The sequence below is a fragment of the Nicotiana tabacum genome, chromosome 19, assembly GCF_000715075.1.
Source record: "Nicotiana tabacum cultivar K326 chromosome 19, ASM71507v2, whole genome shotgun sequence".
Taxonomy (NCBI): Eukaryota; Viridiplantae; Streptophyta; class Magnoliopsida; order Solanales; family Solanaceae; genus Nicotiana; species Nicotiana tabacum.
The window spans coordinates 75,471,398-75,488,516 of record NC_134098.1 but is presented as its reverse complement, the minus strand read 5'-3'; the positions used below and the strand labels follow the sequence as shown (position 1 = coordinate 75,488,516).

Here is a 17,119-nt window from a genome sequence, read left to right as displayed (position 1 = left end):
TCATGAGCGGGTTTAGTAGAGTCTTGCGGATCGGTACAGAGACGTCTGTACTTATCTTCGAGAGGCTGCAGAACCTTTAGAAAAATTTTACATTCTTGGATTCTTGTCGTGCGTTTTGTGTGTTCTAGTAACTAAACATCTGTTATTCATTCTCTCATGGATGGTGAGGACTCGTGCTACCGGTCAAGAGGGACAACCGCCGAGGTCGAGGCCACGATAGAGGCCATGGTAGGGGCGGAGTCATCGCCAGCGCAGCAGCTGGGGCAGCACCTACAGATCCCCCAGTTGTCCCCGCTCAGGACCAGGTCCCGGAGGTAGAGGTTCCCCGAGGGGTGTCAACTGACACCCCTTCGCTGGGAAATTGCATAGATAGGTTTATTTTTTTAAAAATAGAATATATACAATTAGTTGACAACCCTTGACACAAGACAACCTCTCAGCGCAACGGTCAAGGGGTGTCAAAAGTTGTTGAAGGACGCAAGTTCCATTCCCGATTGCAACATAATTTCTATTTTACAGTTTAGTTTTTTAAAAAAAATTTAAACAAACTTCAAACGACATCGTTTTATTAGCTGTAAGTACTCTTTTTTAAACTAACAAACGAAATTGGGATTAAAGAAATCCCTAATTTCAAAAGTTAGTGCTCCCATTCTCAAAATTGCTAAGTGCGTTGTGTGTGCCCATTGTTGTCGCCGACTCGCTGTCGTTGGTCCTCTTTGCAAATCGATGTTCGATATTCGCCTGTCATGGCAGCCACGGTAAGTTCCTTTACTCTTTGCAAATCATTGGTACTTTATTAAGGTGGATTGGATCGACTTTGTGGTCAGTTTGTGTAATTCCTTTGAATTTCACATTTACATTTATCATTGACTTTGTGGTCACTTTGTGTAGTTCCTTTGAATTTCTTATTTACATTCATAAGGCTGCTTTTAATTCGTGTGAGCATCTTGGATTTTTAAGTGTTTTTTTACCTTTAAGTGAAAATTCATGTACCAAAAGTCTGGAAATCTTGACAAACTTGACAGTTGTTATAACTGTGAATTGTGATATTTTATAGAAAATATTACTTTTTTCGGCAATGAAGTTTATCAAGGACGACATGCGTAATCGAATGAATGATGAACTTTTAAGTGGTTGCTTGGTGTCTTACGTAGAAAAAGATGTATTTAGTACTATTTCTAATGATGATATTGTAAAAACATTTCAAGAAATGAAACCCCGTCGAGTACGATTGTAATAATATAATATTGTTTTGCTGTCACTAGTAGAATCATTTTTCTTGGCTTCTTCTTTAGATTTTGACACCCCTTTGTGTAAATCCTGGCTCCGCTACTGCCTTTCAGGACCAGGTCCCGGAGGTAGAGGTTCCGGCGGGACCAGCTCAGGCACCACCTGTGCCTATTGTTATTCTAGGCCTTCAGGAGGCCCTGGCTCAGATTATGACAGCGTGTACCGGCTTTGCTCAGGCGGTCTCTATGTCGACGATCGCAGCCACTTCTCAGGCCGGGGGAGGCACTCAGACTCCCGTCGCTCGCACACCCGAGAAGGTTGTTCAGGGACTTCAGACACTGGAGGCACCACCAGCCCAACCAGTTGCAGCTACATAGGATTATGTGGTTCCTGCTATGCTTGAGGATGATCAGCGTAGGTTGGAGAGGTTTGGGAGACTCCAGCCGCCACCTTTCAGTGGCACAGAGAGAGAGGATGCTCAGGACTTCTTGGACAGGTGTCAGAGGATACTCCGTACTGCTGGTATTCTAGAGACTTGTAAGGTCTCATTCACTACCTTTCAGTTTTCTGGGGCTGCACTCAGATAGTGGGAGACTTACGAGAGGCGTAGGCCTATTGGCGCAACACCCTTTATTTGGCAGCAGTTCTCCATTCTCTTTCTGGAGAAGTTTGTACCTGAGTCCCACAGAGAGGAGTTGCGCAGGCAGTTTGAGCAGCTTCGCCAGGGTGAGATGTTTGTTACACAGTATGAGATGCGGTTCTCCGAGTTAGCTCGTCATGCGGTCTGGTTGGTTCCCACAGATCGAGAGAGGATCATGAGGTTTATAGATGGGCTCGATTTTCAGCTTCGATTGCTTATGACCAGGGAGAGAGTATCTGGGGCTACATTTGATGAGGTTATCTACATTGCTCGACAGATTGAGATGGTTCGAGGTCAGGATAGGGCTGACAGGAGGCTAAGAGGCCTCGTGGTCAGAGTGGTTTCAGTGGTGCTCCTCAGGGAGGTCAGTTTCAGCAGAGTCAGTCATCATTCAGTGCATTGCCAGCGCAGGGTTCTCATTATGCCCCGCCCGCTCAGGTATCATCGGATAATTCTTTTGGGCACCAGGAGCAGCAATTTCGTCAGAGGAGAGGTTGTTTCGAGTGCGAAGATTTTGGTCACATTGCGAGATATTGCCCTAGGTTGTTGGGTGGGACTCCACAATGGAGTACTCAGCCGACGGCACCAGCACCAGTTCCTCCACCACCCGCCCAGCCAGCTAGAGGTGGAGTTCAACCAGCTAGGGGCGGAGCCCAGTCAGCTATGGGCCGCCCGAGGGGGGGGCAGATCAGGGGGTGGTCAGGCCCGTTTCTATGCCCTCCCATCCAGGCCAGATGCTATTGCTTCAGATGCTGTAATTTCAGGTATGTTCTTCTGTTAGACTCATTCGAGGACAGATGTTTGTTTAAGAGGGGGAAGATGTAATGACCCAGTCGGTCGTTCCGAGAGTTATAGCCCCATTTTCCCCATTTTTGCTTATTTATATGTTGTTCAGTTATGTTGAGTTGTATCGAGTTGGTAGGTTTGGGTTCAGAGTAGTTTTGGAGTGAAATGAGACACTTAGTCTCTTAGTAGAAAGCTAAGTTATAAAAGTCAACCGGAAGTTGACTTATGAGTAAACCAATTCGGATGTGGATTTTTATGATTCGATTAGCGTCGTTGGATGATTTTAGATTTAGGAGTGTGTCCGGAATATAAATTGGAGGTCCGTGGTAGAATTAGGCTTGAATTGACAAAAGTTAGAAATTTGGCGATTTTGGTTGGTAGTGAAAAAATTAGGTATCGGGGTCAGACTAGAATTCCGGAAGTTGGAGTAGGTTCGTAGTGTTATTTGTGACGTGTGTGCAAATTTTGAGGTCATTCGGGCGTGGTTTGATAGGTTTCGGCGTCGTTGGTGAATTTTTGAAGTTTAGATGTTCCTAAGCTTAAATCCAGGGTTGATTTGGTGTTTTAATATTGTTTTGGGTGTTCCAGAGGTTCGATTAAGCTCGGGTAGTGATATATGACTTGTGGAAATTATTGGTTGAGGTCCCGAGGGGCTCGAGAGGATTTCGGATGGTTAAGGAGAAGTTTGGAAGTTGGGAAATGCAGTTGGAAGCTACTGGTGTAAGGCTACTGGTGTGGCCGCACATGCGGATGGGGAGCCGCAGGTGCGATGATCGCAGGTGCAGATGGCATGTCGCGGATGCGTAAAATGGAGGCTAGCATTGGGCACAAGTGCGGAAGAGAGGATCGCACCTGCGAGCCCGCAGGTGCGAAGGGGCAGCCGTAGGTGCGAAGCTTGGCGTTTAAGTGACTTTCGCATATACGCACCTAGGACCGCAGATGCGAGCTCGCAGGTGCGAAGCCTGGTCGGTTACGTGGAATGCGCAGGTGCGCACCTGGGACCGCAGATGCGGAAGCACAGATGAGCATATAGGATCGCAGGTGTGGAACCCCTAGGTAGAACCTATATATATCACACTTCGCGAATTTTTGCCCTTTTTCCCTCCATTGTTGAACGCGATTTTGAGCTAGGGTAGTGTTTTTCAAGGGAGAATCACGAGACATCAGTGAGGTAAGTTTCTTGGGTATATTTACATGCATTTATGATGTTTTTTCACTGATTAGCCATGAAATTAGTAGGGGTTTAGGGTGAAATTGAGGGAGTTAGGGTTTGAGTTTTAGAGAGTTTTAAGTGAGGATTTGAGGAACCAAACGGAGTTCGATTTTGACGAATTATATATGGTTAGACTCTGGTGAGGACGAGGGTTGTTATTCTGCCATTTTTTACTGGTTTCGAGACGTGGGTCCGGGGGCCGATTTCAGATTTTTGGCCTATTTATGCAGTTTTTATTGTGGAATTTGATTCTTTAGCCTATGTTAATAGTAGTATTCTGATTTTGGTTAGATTCGAAGCTTTTGGAGACTGAGTCTAGAGACGAGGGCATCCCGGAGTAGGATTTTACGCTGTTAAAGTAAGTAACAGTTTTAACTCTGGCTTTGAGGGTATAAACCTGGAGATTTGAAATCACATGATTGTTTAGAAGTGATACCCACGCTAGGTGACGTGCGTGTGGCTGTGCACCGTGAGGGATTGAGACTTGGTCCGTCCTGTGAGGCTGTGAGGCCTAATAGCTATTATCTGTGGTTATGTGTTTATTTATTGTTGAACTTGTTTGCCTTCATGTTAGAAATCATGCTTAGGATTTGTTCATGCTTACATTATTTGCACTCAGTCATAGATATTATTATACATCTTTACCTCAGTCCCTATTATTTTGCTGATATGCTGTGATACTTGACGTGAGTTGTGTTTCCCTTATTTGTTGATGATGGTGAGGCTAGAGAGGTACATGACTGAGTGAGGCCGAGGGCCTGTTGTGAGGTATTTGATTGAGGCAAGTGAGTTGTCCGTACTGTACGTGAGTTGTCTGTGCGGATCCAGGTATTGATACCATAGCGCGTGAGTTGTCCGCGTAGCACATGAGTTGACCGTGCGGATCCAAGGATTGATATTATGGCACGTGAGTTGTCCATGCAGCATGTGAGTTGTTCGTGCTTAGCTCTTGGGCTTTGGGAGCCCCTTCGGAGTCTGTACACACACCCAATGAGCGCAGGCACCTATTGAGTGTTGAGTGTATTGAGTGCCGAGTGCTGAGTGATGGAGTGACATTGCTGTGAGGTTGCATTTACTTTTGCTGTTACCGCATTTACCTGTTAATTTCTTTGTGGTATTTGTTAGTTTTTATGGAATTTACCTGTTTATTCATGTTTATTGTAAATTGTGAAAATAAATAATTGGACTATTTTGCTTAGCTCATCACTACTACTCAGTTCCTTTGTTATTTCTATTACTACGGACTCGGTTGTACTCATGCTACACCCTGCACTTCATATGCAGATTCAGGTGTGTTTGATTACGGAGGTCGTTGAGTCCGGGAGAATCGAGTACCGGAGACTACGAGGTAGCTACCAGCGTCCGCAGGGCCTTGTCTCTCCTTCTATATATTTCTTTATGTCTTGTATTGATACTTAGACACTAGTTGTATTAGTTTGGTTATCTAGATGCTCATGACTTAGTGACACCCCGATGTTTGGGGCTCGTTTCCGTATTTTCTATAATTATATTTAGAGTTGATTTAGTTTATGAAAAATTCAAATGTTGGAAATATTTTATTAAATTCGTATAATCAATTTAGTAGTAATATTTTTAGAAATAGGCTTGCCTTGTAACACGGTAGGCGTCATTACGACCATGGTTAGATTTTGGATCGTGACATTAAAAGAGATGAAGTGCTATAACGTAGATTGTTAGGTCAATTCTCTTTTGTTTCATTTTAAAATGAAAAACTAATCTATCTATCTATACTATATTAAATGTACGAAACACGTAGTAAAATATCGTTCGTCTTTTTTACCCTTTAAAAATAGGATTCACATTGGCCAAAATAGTAATTAACTTATTTTCCAAATATTTATTACTTTAAATTCAACTAAAATATTTTATTGTTAAATCTTTCCTTATTTGAACTCGGTAAGAATTTCTAATAATTAGAACTTTAAAATTCACAAAAAATTACCTTGTATAAATTATTTCCTTATTTGAACTATGAAACTTAATTATAATACCTTTTCATGATTAAACTTCTTAATGTTTAGGACTTTGAAATATGAAATATATAGTTTAGAATTATTATTATCAAACTTATTGTTTTATTAATAGCTTGTTTGGATAGTTATTATGTATCGTTTATAATGTATCGTATCGTATCGTATTGTATTGTACTATGTCATGCACCAATTATATTAAGAATAAACTTGTAATATTATAAAGAAAAATATAATACATGATAGAATTATTATATAAAAAGGTAAGATAAATGATAAAATAGAATTATTTAATAATATGAAAGGGCATGATGAGAGAAAAAAATAAGGTAATGATGCGACCACACCAAATCGTATTCCATAAAGTGATATTTTTCGTTGTTACGTAATGATGGATTTAATAATACAATATAATAAAATTTAAGTAACATTCAAAACAAATATTATATTTAAAGTAACAATACGATACTATACAACAAATAGCAACCCTCCAAACAAGTTGGTAAAACACGTATAAATCAGAAAATAAGGTTTGGATATAGGTAGACAGATGCAGAGGACAGGGATTCCAAAGAAGTGGCTCTACAAATATTTTCTCCTAGAATTTATCAATGGCAAATAAGAATAAAAGATAATTCATTCTCTCAGTTTACTTTATTCAAATAGAGCAAAAAAGTTATAGCATATATAGTATGAAAAGTCAAATTGGTAAATGCACATTTAAATAAATACGATAAATTTTAAATACCTATCATCATTATAATCTTAACACAACATCAAACTCTAAAACTATTTTTGAAATGACACTCGATAATTGCACATCAAATATACATTATTTAGTACTAACATTTTTAGAATTTAAAAAAAATTATAATCATTAATTTGGGTACTCCAGAAAAGAGAGAACCTCTTTTGTTATGTCCCAAAAATTATTTAAGTTGGTAGAAAAAGGAAACAAAGTTCAAAGTCAAACAATTTGATTAGCAAATGGCTATATCTAGGAATGAACATTTCCTCACTTGATAAAAAGTTATAAAAAAAATAAAGAGAGGTAAAAATAAAATTAAAAATTAAAAAAAATAAAAGAGCAAGAAAGGGAAGAAAATAAAAAGGAACAAACACAGCACGCCTCTTCAAGCTCAAGCATTCTTTGTGGTCCGCTTTATGGCTCGGCGCGTAAGGCCAGAGAGAGAAGCGGCTCCTCCCTATTAAAAAATAATTCATTCCTATTACGAAATCAAAATTTCTAATTAAGGTGAAAGGATATTTATCTCACTATAATCCTAAGTAGTGCGCTTAGGCATGTTTTCTGTACTTCAATAATTTTATTTATTATTTCTTTTTTCCACTTGGTAGTTGGTACAACGCACTCATCTTGAATACTTCAGCCCATTTCGTAATGATTCTATTAATTCCAGCTTATCAAGTTTCAACTAACTTATTAGAACAACAATATGAGAGAAACTTGGTAGGAAAGAGAATATAAATTTTTGCGTTCATTCTTTTAACAATTTAGTACTTGGTGAACTTACACATAGACTAAACATTATAAACTGAGTTAGTACTTGGTGAACTTACAACATAGACTAAACATTATAAACTGACTTGGTAAATTAGTTAGAGTTTAAGTTTTATGCACCACTTGTGCAAGAAAATTTTATATATCATATCATTTTAATATGGGCAGAATGGCCTAAATGACACTTATACTTGTGCCACTTTGTTATGTCGATCCTCCTAATTCACTTTTTTTCATCCACACACTTTAACTTGTTCAAAATCTATATTTTAAATCCTTCTGACCGTTGACCAAGCACATGTGGAAAAATAATGGTTGAGCTGGACAAAGTGAGTGTAATTCACGCGGATAATGAGCGTGAATATGAACATTTTGAACCAGAAATAATTAGAATAAGAAGAAAAAAAATCATTAAAATAAGAATGAAAATACATAAGTAAAAAACCAAAAAAACAAAATGTTCCTCCATTTTCGTAACCCCCCCCCCTCCTGTACGCTTCTTCTTCTTCTTCTTCGAAACCCACTGCCCCCTCCCTTTTCGTCCCTCCCTGTACGCTTCTTCTTTTTTTCCCCACTACCTCCCCCAACAACACCCCCTCCCTTTTCGTTCCCCCCCTGTACGCTTCTTCTTCTTCTTTTTCTTTTTCTCCCCCTCCCCTTTCTCTTTTTCTTCCCCTCCCCCCCCCCCCCCAAAAAAAAACAAAGAAAAACAACCCAATCCCTAAAAATCCCTTACTAAAAGTGGCCATTTCTACTATCAAATACTAATTTTCTTCTGTTTTCATTTAATTTTCATATTTCCTAGTCGTGGAGACCCCAACCCAGTTTCTTCTTTCTCCCTTCCCCCTTCTGGTTAATCTGCCTAATTAAAAAAAATACCTAAATGGCTATTCATCGACGGAATAGTGAGACAGAGAAGGGAGATGAGAATGAAGAAGGGATATGAGATGGACAAGGAAGAAGAAATCTGTGAATTTGAGGGAAGAGAGATGAGACAGAGGCATTGATTTTATTTTTTCTTTTTCTTTAAGAAAATGGTATATAATAATTGTTTTTAGTAGATAAAATATAAAAAATAATGTGAAATATGATGTGTCATCCACGTCAAGCAAGTGAGATACACACACGGTCAAAGAGGTTTAAAATATAGATTTTGAACAAGTTAAAGTGTCTGGATAAAAAAAAGTAAAGTAGGAGGACCGACATGACAAAGCGGCACAAGTATAGGTGTCATTTAGGCCATTCTGCCTTTTTATATGTTGTAGCAGGTTACCTATCTTATTTTCGATATTACAAATTAAATCTCATAGTTAAGGAAGCTTAGGATGTATAACTTAAAGCCAATTAAGAAAGGGAAATTTGCGTTGTATGCCCACCGGAGACACCATATAAAATTAAAATATTTATTTTATCATGTATACCTACTTTTTAAATTTATTTTACCTTGTATACCTACTATATTCTAAAATAAAATAATGTGTATTCAAAATTAGAATATTGTATTATGTTTGGATTGAGTACTATATTGCAAATTACAATATTGTTGTATGTTTGATTTAACAATGTATCTCAAATTAGAAAATTGTGGAATATTTGGTTTGAATATTACAACAACAACCCCCTAGTGAAATTCCACAAGTGGGGTATGGGGAGAGTAGTGTGTACGCAGACCTTACCCCTGCTCCGGAGGAGTAGAGAGGTTATTTCCGATAGACCCTCGGCACAATAAGATGAAATGGGATAGTGTAGCAGTAACAACAAAGGAGTCCAGAAAGATAACACAAGCAACGTAATAACCAGAAAATAGAAAGAAAAGTAATAACACTAAGTAGTAAAATGATACAGTACTATACAAACGCCATAGAATAATATGGACACAACAAGAGCCACTAACATCCTAAGACAAAATACTTCCAGACTAACTTCTACAACCTAACCTACAACCCTAATGAAGTACTAAGGACACAACTGGAGCCGCTAGCAGTCTAAAACAAAACACTATCAAACTAGCCTCCTATCTCCTAACCTACAACCCTAATACTCGACCTCCACAACTTCCTATCAAGGGCCATGTCCTTGGAAATCTGCAGTCGCACCATGTCCTGCCTGATCACCTCTCCCCAATATTTCTTAGGCCGCCCTCTACCTCTCCTCATACCCGTCAAGGTCAGCCATTCACACCTCCTAACCGGGGCATCCAGACTTCTCCCCTGCACGTGCCCGAACCAACTAAGCCTAGCTTCCCGCATCTTGTCTTCCATGGGAGCCAAATTAGAATACTATAGTATGTTTGGTTTGAATACTGTATTCCAAATTATAATACCATAGTATATTTGGTTTAAATACTATATTCCAGATTAGAATATTATGATATGTTTGGTTTGAATATTGTATTTTTCATTAAAATAATATGAAATATTTGGTTTGGATACTATACTACAAATTAAAATATTTTGGTATTTCTAGTTTAAATATTGTGGTATATTTCGATTTGGATTGCATTCCAAATTAGAATATTATGGTATGTTTCAGAATATATGGAAAGATTTGAAGGTATAGAATGTAATACCTTTGGAATATTTAATGTAATTTCAAAATATAAGTATATCATAATAGTAAATTTTACAAATGAGTATTATGAAACTTCCCTTATATAATGCTTTAAATTCCTACCTACTGAAATTATTCTGAGAAATAACGGTTGAAGCGTACAAAAAAAAAAAAGTCAAAGTGGAGTTCCTATCCGACTCCATTTTATCTAATTTGTCTGCTTCACCATAGAGGAAAAAAGAAAGAACTAAAAGAAGAGAGAATGGAAAAGTCGAAGAGGACGGTGGTCACTGGGGTCACCATTTTACCAACTTTTAGCATAATTGTTTGTTATTCTATCAAAATTTTGTTGACTATAAAGGTTTTTTTTTTCCACCAACCACTGACCGAATCTTCACAAGCAAATTTCTCTTTCGCCAACTCTGAACTAACCTATATTTGTCCCTTCATTTAAATTATCCACTTATTTAATATTTTGATTTGGTTTTCGGTTGATGTTATGAGAATTTTGGGTGGTATTTGAAAACGTATTTTGAAAAAAATAAATCATTTAGAAATATTTTGACTGAAAAATATGTTTAGATAGTTGTTCTTTAGAAACCCAATTATATTCTCAAAAAGAGTTATTAAAGCTTTCTTTTACCAAAAAATTATTGAGAAGTGTATTGCAGCTATCTTTACCAACCAGCAACTACCATTACCTTTTCTTCTCTATTTTGTCAACCTATTTCACGTCCCACTCCTAGCCAATCTTCTCCCACCTTTCTTATTTTATTTTACTACTATTATAGAAGCGGCTAAGAGGTGAATTGACAAAAATATCCTTGGAGTTTCTACCTGTGGGTTCCATTTACCTTTCACATTTGAGACCTCTCTGGTAATTCGGTTTTCTTTGCATTTGTTTGAATTCTCCTATAAACTCATGGGCCCCATTACAGCTTTAATACTATATACCCACTGCATTGTGTCTTTTTAAAGTTATCAAATCATTAATTTGTAAAACAAATAACAAATTATTTTGCAAATCTTTTACAATGATGTTCAGTAATTTCAATTCTAAAGAGTCTTTATATGGTGATAGTAGCAAATGCTTGGTAAATAAAATTTAAGAAAAGAAATTAGAATATTAGATACATTTACCAGCCTATTATAAATATTATGTTAGATTATTTTTGTGCAAGCTTTCGTTTATCTAGAGTTACATATAGATAAATCAAAATGATCACTTAGTAATATAAGATAAAATTTAAGCTTTCTTGAATCGAAATATATTTCTTTCGGAGGGAAGTTGAGAAGGAGTGTACAATTAGAAGTACAACATCAACGACATATCAGTGTAATCTCATAAAGTGAAGTCTGAAAAAGTTAGGATGTATGCAGACCTTACCTCTATTTTTGTGGGGTAGAGGTTATTTCAAGATAATTTTAGAAATCAAACTAGTGTGAAAAATTAAATCGAAATGATTTAAAGTTAAATTTCAAATATGAAATTTTAAAAACTTTTAAGTGCCATTAGAAAAACTTACATGCACTATATTGGCCTATCGGGCCCGTCCCTTTTGATATCAAATTGTCTAATCACCTTATCTTTACGATAACACACTATAAATATCATAAGATTTTTTCCATTAGTAGAATCAATTACCAAATTAAAAGTTGAACATTTAACGTTTCACTTATTAAATTCTCTCAAATAAAAATTAGAAAACAAAAAACAATTTGACAGGTCAAACAAGATTAACATGCTAAGGCTCATTTAGACTTCAAGAACTTATAGGAATATATATTTTTAAAATACAATAGAAGTTCAAAGTAAGAAAATAATTATTTCTTCTGATTTCAAATACTCTTGCAAGCTTTAACTTTTGGAATTGGGCTTGGGCTTAGTAGGGGCTAAAGTAAGTAAAAATTGCATGGGATGCCTTATTTGGTCGCCCTTTTTAACTTATACCCGTTTTATTTTTTTGTTTGTATCCGTACCTAATTTTTTTATTAAAAGCGTTTTAAAAAGACGATTTTGCCCTTCTTTAATAAAAGACTATTGACAAATCTGTAGACTACAGGGCAAAACTAAATAACTATTAATAAAGCATATTTTGGTATGAAATTTTAGCAAATGAACTAAATAACTTCAGCATACATATGAAAAAACTAATTAAAAAAATTACATAGTGCAAGACAAAAATTTAAGCATGTTTAGTCTGAAATTTTAGCAAATGAGCTAAAAAACTTCAGCTTGTTTAGACTGAAGTTTCGGATAAAACTCATGACAAAATTGTAGAATGCATGACAAAATTGTAGACTGCCTGACAAAACTTAGGCATGTTTTGGTATGAAATTTTAGCAAATGAACTAAATAACTTCAGCATGCATTAGCAAAAACTCATTAGAAAATTACATGCTGCAAGACAAAAACTTAAGCATATTTAGTCTGAAGTTTTAGCAAATGAACTAAAAAACTTAAGCATGTTTAGTCTGAAGTTTTAGCAAATGAACTACAAAATTTAAGCATGTTTAGTGTGAAGTTTTAGCAAATGAACTAAAAAACTTAAGCATGTTTAGTCTGAAATTTTAGCAAATGAACTAAATAACTTCAGCATGCATTAGCAAAAACTCATTAGAAAATTACATACTGCAAGATAAAAATTTAAGCATGTTTAGTCTGAAGTTTTAGCAAATGAACTAAAAAACTTAAGCATATTTAGTCTGAAACTTTAGCAAATGAACTACAAAACTTAAACATGTTTAGTGTGAAGTTTTAGCAAATGAACTAAAAAACTTAAGCATGTTTAGTTTGAAATTTTAGCAAATGAACTAAATAACTTCAGCATGCATTAGCAAAAACTCATTAGAAAATTACATACTGCAAAACAAAAATTTAAGCATGTTTAGTCTGAAATTTTAGCAAATGAACTAAAAAACTTAAGCATGTTTAGTTTGAAGTTTAGCAAATGAACTAAAAAATTTATGCATGTTTAGTCTGAAATTTTACCAAATAAACTAAATAACTTAAGCATGTTTTAGTCTGAAATTTTAGCAAATGAACTAAACAACTTAAGCATGTTTAGTCTGAAGTTTTAGCAAATGAACTAAATAACTTCAGCATATTTAGACTGAAGTTTCGGATAAAACTCATGACAAAACTGTAGACTGCAGGATAAATAACTTCAGCATGCATTAGCATGAAGTTTTAGCTTCAATGTGAAACAAATTCATGCTATATATAGCATGGAGTTTTAGCTTAAAGGTGAAACAACTTCATTCAAGTGTGATTCTAAAGATAAATCTGGACAAGTTTTTGATTTTTTGATAAAACTGTTAGAGGAAAGGAGGAGATCGTTTTTCACGAATGAGGTTGCAGATCACGCGATTAATGCGTGATGCAAGTTTTATATCTTTTGTCAAACGTGTAATTGTTATATTATTATGAATTTTTTGTCAGCTGGATACCAAATCAATAATTTTTAAAAATAGGATAAAAATTTAAAAGTGACACAAATATAGGGTACGATTTCAAATCCCTCTAAAGTAAGTAGTTATTTTATATGTAACGTGAGAATAACTACAAAAACAATCATGCGTCATAATTTACCCATCAGACACTTTAATTAAGTTTTCATGACGTTTCCATGACGCCATCAGACGTGATAGCGATTCAGTGGTTGAGAGTCCATTGCAACAACTTCCATTGGTCCCGCATGTGGGGTCCATTTTATATTAGAATCACACCACGGAGGAATCTCACCAACTTTGTGTCTAGTTGGTGGGTTGCCTCTGTTCATGCAAGCCTTACTTGGTTCAGTCAATAAATTCAACCCGTCTAATTCAGACACCTAGCATCCATTATCCTTATAGAGTATAGTATATATATTTCCATTCCCTTCCTTCAATTCCCTCCCTTCAAAAATCAGAAACCAAAGGAAAGGAAATTAAGAGAAAGCAAATAAAACAAACGAGAAAAGCTACAGAAAAAGAGAGCAGAATTTGCAAGAGTTAAAAACTTAAAAAATTTAACATGGCTGAGAACGGTGCAGCACAGGAAAATCAGGTTACCAAACACCAAGAGGTTGGCCACAAGAGCCTTTTGCAAAGTGATGCTCTTTACCAGGTAAAACAATTTCTTAAGTCTTTTCCTAAAAAAGAAAATTTTCTCAGTACATGTAGAGATAGATTCAAAATTTTAAATAGTTTGTAGTACGTAGATGATGTTTTAGCATCCTCTACTTAATTATATTCACTGCATAATCCGAATGCGGATGAACTTTTGAATAATAATTTTAACTGAACTAGTATTTTCGAAAACAAATATAGATATATAGTTTAAAAAATTCTAATTAAACACAACAAATGTTTATTCTGAACCGTAATTATAAAAATAAAATGAGTTTACTCTTAATAAGAATATTAAAAATGAATATATTTTGAATCTGGCTATGACAAAGTAATAATTTTTCGTGGCTGCTGATCATTGGTTGCTACATGTTACAGTACATACTTGAGACCAGCGTATACCCAAGAGAGCCAGAACCCATGAAAGAGCTCAGAGAATTGACTGCTAAGCATCCATGGTGAGTTTATTATATATATATATATATATATATATATATATATATATACACGTGCTTTGGTCTCCAAAACAGTTATTGCATCCGTGCATCCGTGTCAGGTTCTTCAAAAAGGCACTCACCCATCGATGTTTTCGGACATTCCGAACAACATAATATATAATATATTATAGCACACGTAAAAAGTTAATTCCTAAAGATGTTTTTTTGTTACTGAAGAATATGCATATTTGTTGGAAACAGGAATCTAATGACAACTTCGGCGGATGAAGGACAATTCTTGAGCATGCTATTGAAGCTGATCAATGCTAAAAATACAATGGAAATTGGTGTTTACACTGGCTACTCCCTTCTTGCAACTGCTCTTGCTCTTCCTGATGATGGAAAGGTAAAATTTCATATGGATAATGATCAATTAAGATATTCACATACTGCATCCTCTTGAAAAGACTTGCCCACAATACAATAAAATAAAATAAAACAGAAACGTAGAAGAAAAATAAGGAGGAGAACGAAAAAGAAGAGCAGAAAAGTCTACGAGGACAAGTGGACATTTGACTTTAGGCACAACCCCATTCAACTTATGAAAATTTTCAGATCTACTTCAATGTGACGATCCTTATAATAAGGGGAGGATTTTACTCAAATTGAAGTTGCATTTAACTCAAACTACTGAATGTCTAATTAAACATCAGTAATTAATTAGGGTGTCACTTAAGTTTGAGCTAGTGATATAATATAATTCGAGTTACAGTAACATTTTAATTACTAGCTTAATATTGTCGCCTCAACGACCACGTACCGAAAACAAGTTATTATAAGTCGTGCACACCACTTTTGCCTATTATGGGTCATTACCAAACATATCGACAAAACCATTTCAAATATATTATTCGGAATATTAAATGAGCAAATTCGGTTTTGAGAAGAAAAGAAAAACCAGAGACAATTAAGGAACTAATTGCTATTTTTGTTTGATTCTGCAGATATTGGCAATGGATATTAACAAGGAAAATTACGAACTCGGGTTGCCCGTAATCCAAAAGGCTGGCGTGGCTCATAAAATTGATTTTAGAGAAGGTCCTGCTTTGCCTGTTCTTGATTTAATGATTGAAGATGTAAGTTTCACGCATCCTCTCTTCTATGTTCAATGCCGGGTCCAATTACGTGAAGCCATAACTTACGTACAATATCCCTATATAATATTCATTCATTTTAAAGGTTGAGTTTTTTTCGAACCGACTATTATATTATAATATATTTTCTCTATAATAATAATTCACTATAATATCCAAAAAATATCGTAACAAAGGAAAATTTTATAGAGGTTTGATTGTGTTTTGCGGGTTCGACAAAACTCAATATTTCCTAATCAATTTTTTTGATACATAAAATCCAATGAACCTTTTATGTTTAATTTTCTTTAGACTTGATAATGATTCATTTTGAATTGTTTTTTTTAATATCAGAAAAATAATCATGGCACATATGATTTCATTTTCGTGGATGCTGACAAGGACAATTACATCAACTACCACAAGAGAATAATAGAATTAGTGAAAGTTGGTGGTGTGATTGGCTACGACAACACCCTATGGAATGGTTCTGTGGTGGCTCCACCTGATGCTCCAATGAGGAAATACGTAAGGTACTATAGGGACTTCGTATTGGAACTTAACAAAGCTTTGGCAGCTGATCCAAGAATTGAGATTTGCATGCTTCCCGTTGGTGATGGAATTACCCTGTGCCGCCGCATCAGCTGATTTATTCTGTTTATCCAACTACTTTTGTTTTTCTTTTGATTTGTGAATAAATATTTTGTATCTCATGATTATCGCTATTAATATTTCTATATATTTGTATTTCAAATATTGTACTACTGAAATTGTAACAAATACTTAAGATTGTACTACAGAAATGATTATCGCTCGAGTAAAGTTTATTTACAAAATGATATTTTATCCTTTGTAAATGTATTTGAATACTTCAAGAAAGATTTGGCAAGTGCAGTTCCCTAAAGTTGAGAGCTTAGAGAGGTTGAAATATCTAATAGGTACAAGTTTTTGAGGTAGCAAAGTGAACATTATTACAACTTTTAGGGAGCTACTTATTAATTTTAATCCCATTGTAAATGATACATTGTTTAGCGCCCACAGAAAATTAAAGTCGAAGCCGCTAGCTGTTTTTGTACCATTTGCAATATAGGCAAGTAGGAAATAGGCAAGTAGTTTTCTAGCTGTTGCAGATTATGAATTACTAATTTAAAAGCATTTTCTGAATTACTTCTACGGGTTTTCTTTCCGCATTCGGGTATGTTACATAGTGCAATTCTTGAAATGGCCCAAATAATTGGAACAAAGTCCTCTCTTTTTTATCCCCACCAATTGGACCGAAGTCCTCTAATTGCATATATTCCATTACAATTTTCATGTTTTCATTTGTATTTTTCTTCGCTTGAGTTGGCATGATAATCTGTTTTTGAGTGCTTATCCTACTCCAATTTTGTATAAGTGCATCATCATACAACACTTCCCTTTTAGCAACTCGAATCGAATGCCATATAGCGACCAACCAAATTTAGTTGTTATACTTCTAAACTTTTTAATAGTAATTGGGAGTCAAATA

At 35.6% G+C, this 17,119-nt stretch overlaps 1 protein-coding gene and 1 long non-coding RNA gene across 2 annotated transcripts; both read left to right on the top strand.

Moving 5' to 3' along the window:
- Positions 1–623: 623 nt before the first annotated feature.
- Positions 624–5,414, top strand: LOC142173242 (uncharacterized). Its single transcript, XR_012702803.1, has 3 exons — positions 624–758; positions 1,344–2,634; positions 5,154–5,414. It is a non-coding gene; the product is annotated as an uncharacterized LOC142173242 (long non-coding RNA).
- An 8,437-nt stretch (positions 5,415–13,851) lies between these two features.
- On the top strand, positions 13,852–16,412 carry LOC107810774 (caffeoyl-CoA O-methyltransferase 6). Its single transcript, NM_001325865.1, is given in 5 exon segments — positions 13,852–14,037; positions 14,418–14,497; positions 14,738–14,882; positions 15,481–15,612; positions 15,964–16,412. Coding segments are annotated over 5 exon segments (744 nt in total). The 5' UTR covers positions 13,852–13,944; the 3' UTR covers positions 16,258–16,412.
- The last annotated feature ends 707 nt before the right edge of the window (positions 16,413–17,119 follow it).